Source organism: Mastacembelus armatus, chromosome 5 (genome assembly GCF_900324485.2).
Source record: "Mastacembelus armatus chromosome 5, fMasArm1.2, whole genome shotgun sequence".
In the NCBI taxonomy this organism is placed as follows: domain Eukaryota; kingdom Metazoa; phylum Chordata; class Actinopteri; order Synbranchiformes; family Mastacembelidae; genus Mastacembelus; species Mastacembelus armatus.
In genome coordinates this window covers 23,146,230-23,157,217 of record NC_046637.1, presented here as the reverse complement: position 1 = coordinate 23,157,217, position 10,988 = coordinate 23,146,230, and the positions used below count along the sequence as shown (strand labels likewise).

The window sequence follows — 10,988 nt, the reverse complement described above, 5'->3', positions numbered from 1 at the left end:
TGAACTCACAACTGAAAAGAAAAAGGGAGTAAAACATATTACTGCAGTGATACTGTGTCTACAATTTATCAGCTAACTATTAATGCCATTGTCAGTGTGTGTGATAACTGTCCTGTGATGTTGTAGTCCATATGTGTAATTTGTTCTCAGGTCTCTATAAAAAAGGATCTGAGTGACTGAATACACACAGCTTACCAAAATAAACGGGTTTAAACAGCAAATAAAAATAATCAGAATGTATAAGGTAATATGCTGTTATGGTATTTCGATGGCCACAAAGGTTATGCTAATAAAAAAGAGGAGATAGGATTGGGGTAAACTAAATTTAAAACTGTGTTGTATAACGTTGCTTTACACATCAGTGAACGAGTTAAATGTTATTTTGTTTTTTAAGCATCGAGTGCGCGCACGTCACGTTCAGACCCATACGTGCTTTACGTTTTGCAGACACGCGCAATGATAGCCGGAAGCATCGATGGGAGGAAAATAAAAATCGATTAAAGCCACTGTTATTCGCGAGTGTAAAACCTCTCACTTAATGTCCTTTCCGCGACCGTAGGCTGGAGTTTGTTGGCCTTTCATACTGCCACTGTGTCGGAGGGGACGGCACAGAGCAGAAAAGCTGCTCCATTTGAACGAAGTTGCTCGGTAGGGGTTTAGCTGACGTGTGGAGAAGTTGAGACTGGCAGAGAGCAGATACACAAACATAAACAAGCAGGGATCAGCTGAGCGGCTGTCCGAACCGAACCGACGGCACGGAGAGATGTCAGGGAGAGCGAGTTGCCTCTTTTGAGCCCAAGAATGATCCGCAGGAGACCGTGACTTACACAGAGACTAGCTCCATGTCAGCTGTCAACATTGGCACACAAAGAATTTCGGAAACACAACACGAGGACCAGCCATAGGCTTTAGCAGAAAACCCACTGCCACTGCCACTGTTACTGTCTCTGTCAAGACACAGCTAGGCTGACATGGACAGCCAATGAGTTGACCCTCCAGTTTTCAGCTGTAACGAAACGAATACATATTACAGTACAAGGAGACAGAGGTAAACACCTTTTAACTTTATGTTTTTTTCTCATAAAGGGCCTGCGAACTAAACCAGTGACCCGAGCTAGCATGGCAGGCCACACATCCTGCATTTGTTTGAATTCTTTGTGCCATTCAGTTCAGCAGAAGGGCTGATTTGCTGTTTATTTTGCCCTAGGATTTTCTAGAAAGCCCAATGCCAGTGCAAACAAAGCTAACAGATTGGAGTTGTTGGCTGCAGAGTCAGCTGTGATCATGCAATACAATACAATAAGTAAAATCCCAACACTATCATTAAGCTCATGTTGATTGTGTCCACTCTACAATTCTTCTCTGTCTTCCAATGATCTGTGGTCACTGGTGTCAGAAGTGGGATTAACATGGCCCACCAGGCAACTCCTAGTTCCCAGAAGGCCCTAATGATGGAGCTGAAGTCTCTGCAGGAGCAGCCGGTGGAGGGCTTCCGCATCACACTGGTGGAGGAGTCTGATCTCTACAACTGGGAAGTGGCTATTTTCGGGCCCCCAAACACCTTGTATGAGGGAGGATACTTTAAGGTGACATAAAACCTTCTAATGCCAAGTTAAGAATTTATTAATGTCGATGCAGGCTACCACATTTAATGTAGATAGAACAGCAGCACATTATACACCTGGATATGGTGTAAACATTTACTGGGCAAGGTTTTTCCTCAGTAGAATATACACACAGTGGCAACACCTGTGCAATCTTAACCAATACAACAGCTGTGGAATAAACTATTTACAATGAATGTTTAGGGTTTGCTGACTGTTGAAAAGTGTAAAACCACATAAAGACTCAATATAGTAGTACTTTAAAAACTATTTTTAAGCAATCATTTGTTTCACCTCTACTAGTTTGAGATTTTTTTTATCTTAAAGTCCCTTCCAGCAGCCAATGACTTCTTTTTTGTTTTTAGTCTTCCTTGTCCCTCCATTCTCCTTTTCCACCTTTCTCCCCCCCTGCTGTATGATGGTTGTGCTTCAGATGGCTATTTTTAGCTTTGAGACCGATATAAATGGCACTTCAGCACAGAGAAAGAGTAAGAGAGGGGCATAGCAGGACTCATCTTTTTTTTTGTTACTTATTCAGTGAATTGTAACACAATAAGTTGGAACAATTCAGATAACATTGTAGTCTTAAGAGTAATGCCAAAACAATACAGAGTCTCTTATATCTGGCCACCACTGATTATATTATGTTTTGTCTTGACACTGACTTCCTCGTGTTATCTATTATCAAGTCATATCAACTTCTTTTCTATAGCCTTGAATGACAAGTTTGTTTCACAGAGGGTTTACAGTTTTTACAGTAGGTAAAATTACACCCTCCATCCATAGATCCCAAGGTCAGATAAAGGAAAACTCCACACAAAAATAAACCTGAACAAAAAATGTGAATATTGAAATTCATTGCAGTGTGTCACAATTGTTTTTTTAATGTCCCAGGCATGCAGTAGCGTAGTGACTAGTTGTGGAGTAATGATAGTCCTATCTGAGTGACAGCAGTTCAGTGAGAGCTTGGGTGGTGTTACACACACCCAAGCCTTCAGGCCTTTCACCTAGATAACTGTAAAATATTTTGGAACGAGTATATAGCACCAGAAGCACCTAATGTTATGTCATCCAATGTCTTGCTCTATTAAATGTGTTCAGAATACTGATAACAAAGTGCTGTAAATCAAGAACAGTGTAAATTAACTGCTTCATAGTGATTGTAGGTTTAACTGAATGTAGGACATAGTCCTCTCTTGTGACCTACTTAAAATTACTGGGTAAAAGAAGTCACTTTGTGGTTGAATACTTGTATTTAATCAACTTGTGAGGCTGGACAAGTCAAGGCTTACTTTTTAACAACATTACATTTTGACTTGGAAAACAGAATCCAGTTTGTAAGATTATCTGGACATTACATCTATCCTCACCAGGATTTCACCTATAGCAGCTGGTAATGACAATCTTTTTGGTTTGTGACGCTGATGCTAACAGCAACTTCTAACACTTGCACAATGTAATTCTTTTCACTACATTTTTGTTTGAGGAATCAAGAAGGAAGAAGTTGTTTCCCCAGAGATGTAGAATATTGCACAGGCTCCAGACATATGTGTTTCGGGTTTATTTGAATAGTATTTTTTCTACATTCCATGTATTGAGGTACTATGCCAACCTCCAAACCAAGAACTCACATCTCCCTAGGGTCTCTTCATCCTCATGTTTAAAAACCCCAGGCTCAAATAGCTAAAACTTAGCATAACAGAAGTCAAGCTTGGCTGTCTGTAAAATGAGTCTTAACTGTCAACCCATGTTTGTTCTCCCAGGCTCACATCAAGTTTCCAGTTGACTACCCATACTCCCCACCAACCTTCCGCTTTCTCACCAAGATGTGGCACCCCAACATTTATGAGGTCAATATTTTAGGCTTTTTTTACTCTATACTTGTAGATGTCATAATGCCAAATTGGTATTTATATAATAACTAAAAGCTCTTTAGAGGCTAAATTCAATTCAGTTTTATTTGTATAGTGCCAAAGTACAATACAGTCATCTCAAGGCACTTTACAAAAAACAAAAAAACCCAACAAATGGTTTGGTTGAACACACCTTCATATCTTCGTGACAGATGTTAACATTACAGTGCACTGTCTTTCCAGAACGGAGATGTGTGCATTTCCATTCTACATCCTCCTGTCGATGACCCTCAGAGTGGGGAGCTGCCTTCTGAAAGGTGGAATCCCACCCAGAATGTCAGGTAAGCAATGCCACACAGTTTCTGTGTATCTATATACTTTCAATGATTCTACATCATAGGGATGCTATGTTGCTTGTCTTCTTTATGGCATTGTTGTCATTGCTAAAATATAGATAGCTAATTAAATGCTGATTTATAAATACAAAAAAAATCGTACTTGGTGATGGCATGCTCTATGGTGTGCCATGCATGTCTGCCAAAACAACATTTAACAAACATAAACTGCAATCTACATGTACATATAGCATAATTCAGTCATGTTCCAACAGCAAATTAAGAACAGTGGAAATTAACAGTTCACTTTTTGCGTTTCTTTGTTCTGTGTTAAATGTACAAGAACAAAATATCACTGCAGGTTAGGTTGCATAAATTCTTTTTTATTTACTATCCAGTAAAATGCACTTTCTCCAGGAGTAGAGATAAAATGCTGAATCTGAAAACCTGAGCAGACTGGGCATAGCATGTAATTCAGCTAAAAGGTGAAAGAGGTGAAGTCTTGGCTGAAATGAAACTTACTAGAGTTTCCATCTGTAGATTCTGTTGACAGCATATTGGAATGTATTCATTTTCTTCTGTCTGCTTTTCTTTTCACGGTCAGGACTATCCTGCTCAGTGTGATCTCTCTGCTCAATGAGCCCAACACCTTCTCTCCAGCAAATGTGGATGCCTCTGTCATGTTTCGCAAATGGAGGGACAGCAAAGGAAAGGACAAGGAGTATGCAGAGATTATTAGGTAACACACAGTACAGAGGGTTCAAGTCAGACCAGTGTGCTCACAGCAAATCTCTTACACCAAAGAACTACACTGCTGATTAATTTTCTTGCTTCTGGTCAACAGGAAGCAGGTCATGTCAACAGCAGCAGAGGCTGAGCGTGATGGGGTCAAGGTGCCAACCACACTGGCAGAGTACTGCATCCAGACCAGAGTTCCCTCCCAGGACAGCAGTTCAGACCTTCTCTATGATGACCTCTACGATGACAACATGGAGGAGGAGGACGAGGAGGATGACGAGAGCGAGATGGAGTCCATAGGTGAAGCTGGAGGTATCTGCACCATGGAAGATGGTGGGACGTCCACCAGACGTTATGACAACCAGGATGACTCTGGCAATGAAGACTCGTGATGATCTGGATGATAACTCCTCCCTGCCAAATCCCTGAACGCCCTCCTTTTTTGTGTTACGTTACAATATTCTTTGTGTGTGTGTGTGTGTGTGTGTGTGTTTGTGTGTTTGCACATGCAGTGGGGTCAAAAGTCTACTGCGAAAAACTTTTCATCATTTATTAAACTAATGCCAATCAATGGTCAAATGATAGCTATGCTGTTGCATATGTTTCAGCAAAGGTATGTTGGTACTGTTTTTTTTTTTTTAGTGAAAGTCATATTTGGTGTTTCCAGAGTTTGCCTTAATTACAGCATACACTCTGTCTGGCATCAAATGTTTTGCAGAGTTTGAGAATTGAAGTAATTCCAGAACTGTTTGATATTGAAAGCTTTTCAGATGTTGTGTTACATTTCACATTTTTAAATGTTTCCATTGAGGAGGCTCAGGTTGCCTCCCCTTCCACGCTACTAACACCAGAAACAATGGCAGGCTTTTGTGGAGTACAGTATTATTATTCTGTAGTTAGTGAGAGACTAATCAAGTGCAAGTTACTGATGAGGCAAAAACTTCCTCACAACTGAATCTTTTCCCCTATTATGTTCAACTATAGTTTTTAATTCTTTTTATCACTTTGTCATGCAACCAGCTCGTCATATACCATGCTGTAAGTTGTTTGATAGCAAGCATTAAGATGAATATTTGTCATTTTTAAAGAAGCATTTCAGGAGTCAAATTTCAGTTTTGTTCACTCTGTGCTAAACCAATAGAGCAGTTTTGCCATTAAAGAAATGGTTTGGTAAAAACATTTTGGGACAGTTTGTTGGTCTTTGATCTGTAATTTGCACTTCTGCAGATATAGTTCTGATTAATACCATGGTGCTTAGGCCTGTTCACTCCCTGTTTAAATGAAAATAACGAAATCTTTTCAAAAATCTTTTCAATCAGTCCTCATTTCATGTTCATGCATTGTCAGTAGTAACAGTATAACTTAGTTATTGACAATAACTAACATTGTATAGGGGGCATACTGTAGAAACATTCGTTTTAATAATTAATTTATATTGCATATACTGGCAGACATATTTTATAAAATAATGCAATCATTTATATCGGTAATTATGTTCAAGCATTTCACAAAGATAAAAATGTTCTAAATAATATTATTCCTTATATAAAAACTATCCACAAAATAAACAGCATACCTTAGTTTTTGATAAATGATGAAAACAAACTGTCCTTGTAGTGGTCTCTTGAACCCTCCTGCAGATGCCTGACTCCTTTAGTTAGTCTATGTCAGATTGTATGGTTTTATTTTAAAACACTGGTTCTACACATCATGTCTTTAGTTGTTGCTTATTTTATGTGCTTCCTTTTTGTCACTCAACATTCTCTCCTCCCTCTGTCTGTATTTTCTGGGTTGGCTGAGATGGTCCGGCTAATGGACTCTTTGCTGTTTGGCTCACTGAACAGTTGATGAGCTGGCCAGTTTGTCCTGTCACTGTCCATCAGTGTGTGCCTCTCACGGCTGTCTGTTTGACTTTGATGCAATCAACTTAAAATTTGCAAACACAGGCTCTGCCGGGACTCCACCTTTTTTGGATCCATCTTCAGTTGGTGTCTGTCTCAATTGCTCCCTTAATGATCCCTCAAAACAACAGCACTTGTTCACCCCCAACGGCAGTTTGGGCGAGAGCAAGTTTAAGACCTTTTCTCAGTCGCCTCCGACACCTCTCTCTGCCTCTTTAAATCTCAGGGCCTCACAAGACTTTCACTGAGAGAGAAAAATCAGTCAAGAGAACACACAAACTGCTCTTCATCTTCAGCTTTTTCTTACTTTCTGCTTCACTGGGTGTTCTCAGAGGGCAGAGAGTGAACTGAAAGTTTCCAATCCCATCACCACTGTGTTTACACATGACTGAATATTGCTGTTGGTCCTTATTAGGCTCCATTAAGTTGTTTTCTTCTCAGTAGGCTATAGTCAAAAAAAAAAACAGAATACACCTTTCTCCTCAAGGCAATTCACACATTATGTTGCAGTAGATGTAAAATTGTTATGTTCTGCAATGTGACACCAGCTTATGCTTAAATGCAACTTGAGATGAAAATTTGGACATGTGCTACTCCACATCCAGAGTGTTTATTGACAGGGACAAAATGAACATGCAGCTTAGCTGTACATTTACATATAAATGAATATGACACTGACTGCCTGTTAACTGTGTGTGTGTGTGTGTGTGTGTGTGTGTGTGTGTGTGTGTGTGTGTGTGTGTGTGTGTGTGTGTATTTACATTTAGTATTCATCTACCGACTCTGATGTCAAGGTGTTCTTGTTCCTGTCTCTGTGGAGTCAATGCAGATTCTGTCACATAAGTGGATTTTCTGAAATGACCTTTTGGACTTTGCCTAGTTGAGAAAACATTCACTGTATTTGCATTGTGTTCTAGTGTTGTTTTGGCAGGCCTGAATTGGATGAACTGGATTTGACTGATTGAAAAAAAAAAAACAAAAAAAAAAAAAAACGCCTCTGTGTATTAAGCTTTTGAACACACCGAAAAGCATAGTGTGACTAATATTACTTGCACGGCATCATCTAAACCACACATTTGAGCTGTGTGTTTGAGTTGTGGGTATGAATCTATTGCCCTGTTCAATACAGTGGAGAACTGGGGCAATCCTTTGATTCATAAGGATGGATTTCATACTAAGGAAACCAAGTACAGCCCCGTAGTCACTCATTTTAAAGACTTTGGAGCAATGGATGCATGTAGTGGATTTAACACTGTTTGAATTAACTTTTGGATTTAAATGTGAAGCCAAAGGAGTGAAACATTTTCTCCTGGCACCTATGCTTTGGATGGATTCTGTTGAGGAGGGGGAGAGGAAATCCATTCCTGAACCGGCATTTTAATGGATGTGATGTCAAGGCACAAATGGAAATTGACGGAGTTACTGAACCTTATTTGTTGTGTTCCCAATTTTTTGCCCATTCCTCACCATATAGAAATGTAAAATAATAGCCAGTAACATAATGTACCAATCTCATGTGTTTCTGCTAATAGTTTGACATTTTGGGGAAATACCCTTATTTGCTTTCTGGTACAGTTAGATGAGAAGAATAATGCCACTGTCATGCCTGTCTATTAAAATGTATGTTAATGTCAGCAGCTGGTTAGCACTGATTAGCACAAAGATTGGAAACAGCTTGGCTATCCAGCATTAACAAGATCTGCCTGCCAGCACCATTTAAGCTCAGTAATTAACTCATTAGATTTCATTTGTTTAATCCATAGAAAATCATGTAAAGAGCAAAACAAAAAAAACCCCATCATTTTCATAGGGATTATGTGCCGAACTGTGTCTTTGCTGGGACTAGTTCTTCCTGGCGTTGGTACCGGATGCCTGGTAGCATGTTGGAGTCAAGAAACAGCACATTGCTCTTATTATACTCAGCGTTAGGTTTTGATATGGATTGACCAAAGCAAATATAACATGTTAGTGAGCTTGAAGTGCTGATGGGCTGATTTTGGTACCATATGGCAGAGCTGAGGTAGCTGTTTCCCCAGTTTCCTTTGTATTCATGCTAAGCTAAGCTAAAGGATTGCTGATTTCCCAGTTTCCTTTGTATTCATGCTAAGCTAAGCTAAAAGATTGCTGACAGACAGTGGTATCACTCTGTTCATCTTCTCATCTTTGCCAGAGAGCAAATGAGGATATTTTCAAATGAGGATATATGTCAAAATGTTGACATATTCTACTCTTTACTATTTAAATATAAAGTTAGAGCCAGCAGCCAGTTAACTTAGCTCAGCACATATACTGGAACAAGGAAACAATTAGCCAGACCATGTCCAAAGGTAACAAAATCCACCAATTAGCACCATTAAAGCTAACTAGTTAACACATTATATCTGTTAAAAAACATAATGTAAACATGACAGGTTGGGGTGTTAACAGGGTTTACAGTGCTGTAAAAAAGTATTTGCCCCCTCCTTGAGTTTTTAGTTTTTGCATATTTGTAACATTTCAATGATTCAGATCATCAAACAATTTTTTATCACACAAAGATAACCTGAGTAAATACAAAATGCAGTTTTTAAATGATGATTTCATTTATTAAAGGAAAAAGCTGCCTGGCCCTTTGTGAAAATGTAATTGCCCCCCCAGAACCCAGAACAACATCTAAAGACCTGCAGGCCTCACTTGCCTCAGTTGAGATCAGTGTTCATGATACAACAATAAGAAAGAGACTGGGCAAACGTGGCATATATCTGTTTTCCCTTAATAAATGATATCATCATTTAAAAACTGGATTTTGAATTTACTCGTTATCTTTGTATAATATTCAAATTTGTTTGATGATCCGATTCAAGTAAGTGTGACAAATATGCTAAAAAGTGAAAAGTCAAGGAGGAGAGAAATATTTTTTCACAGCACTGTACATGTCTGGGGCTCATAATGTTTACTTTGTCCAGTGCAAAGGAGTAGTAACTTTCTAAAGTCTACATCTTCTAAGCTAACCATCTGCTAACACTGTCTTTATATTTAACAGACAAATATGTGAGTGGTGTCAATCCTCTCATTCAACTCTCACCAAGCCACCAGTAATTTCCCAAACTATCAAATAACTGATTGCTTTAAAGCCAAGTTTTGCCTCTTATCACAAATTTAAAATCTAAATCTGCATTAGTGTTGTTTTTGTTAGATGTATATGATAGCAATTTGATGAGTCTAGAGCTCTTCAATATTAGAATCCTCTGATATTTTTACTTAAGTGTATGCCTTCTTTTTATAATGCAGGTGGTGAAAAAGCTAAGAAGCCTTTTTAAGGGAATAGAGTTAAAAATTATCTGAGGGATGAGGAAAAATCCATAAACTCAACATAGAAAGTGAAACAGACTGCAGTCTGAGATACTAAGATGTTCCTCCATACATATGACTACATATAAAAGACTGAATGAAATAATTTAGTCCATTTAATCTGTGCGTGTCAGCATGTGCATTTTTTTAAATTGTTGGCCAATACTGTGAGGCCCTTGAGGCCTTCACAGGGTCACACATTTAATAGACTGAGCTGTCCACAATGTCACCACAATGTGTTGACAGATATTGATGTTAATGCTGTCATTGTTGTTTTCATTTTTGGTCATCATTTTGTGTTTGCAAAGATGCAAATGTCACTCATAATGTTTTTATTGTAAAAAAAAATATATTGTTGGGTTTGTTTGAAATATAGCTTTGATATCTCTTGTTAAGCCCACGTCACGAGAAACAGATAACACAGCAAGTTGGTTTTGGGGGTAAAATTAGGACTGATAACACATGGAGCCGTACAGTTATTGTGGTTAAGTTGGAAAATCATTCAAAATAAAACATTATGTCACAGAAATATGCTGAAAGTTTTTCACCTTATTTTGCCATTGTGGGGATTGAACTACCAGAAGAAGGCAACATAGCAGATGTTGAGGACAGCTACAAGTACCTTAGAAAACCACAGGCAAATGGGAATCATGAAGAGGCCACAAGGACAGCAACAGCTGCCAAATACCTACAAAGAGTGAGGCAACCCCTGAAGGGTCAGCTGAATGGGAAGAACCAGGTCCGGGCTATCAACACCTATGCCCTGCCGGTCATCAGATACCCCGCTGGTCATCAGATTCCCCACTGGTATAACAACCTGGCCAAAGGAGGAGGTAGAGGTCACTGATACCAAGACAAGGAAGCTCCTCACAATGCACAGTGGCTTTCACCCCAAATCTAGCATCCTGAGACTGTCAACTAAGCAGAAGGAAGGAGGCCGAGAACTACTGAGTACAGCAGGAGGATGGCTCTAAGTGATTATGTGCTTAGTGAAAACCTCAGATCGCATAAAGGAAAAGCAGGAACCATCATGGAAGGACAAACCATGGCTGGTATGTTCCACCATCACATAGAAGAATTGGCTGATAATGATTTATAGCACTTCACTAATAAATTTAAAGGGGCTACTTGCTTTTTCATAGAAGATGAGACTAGTTTAGCCATAGTCATAAATATACACAAAAATAACATTCCACAAGAGGACATCAATTCACAAATCCTTTGCCT

General features: G+C 39.0%; 1 protein-coding gene across 1 annotated transcript; it reads left to right on the top strand.

Moving 5' to 3' along the window:
- Positions 1-293: 293 nt before the first annotated feature.
- Positions 294-10,132, top strand: ube2r2 (ubiquitin-conjugating enzyme E2R 2). The gene is made up of 6 exons (XM_026306593.2): positions 294-1,048; positions 1,397-1,586; positions 3,368-3,454; positions 3,701-3,798; positions 4,397-4,531; positions 4,637-10,132. The coding sequence occupies exons 2-6, from the start codon at positions 1,410-1,412 to the stop codon at positions 4,920-4,922; spliced, it is 783 nt and encodes a 260-aa protein (XP_026162378.1). The 5' UTR covers positions 294-1,048; positions 1,397-1,409; the 3' UTR covers positions 4,923-10,132.
- Positions 10,133-10,988: the final 856 nt, after the last annotated feature.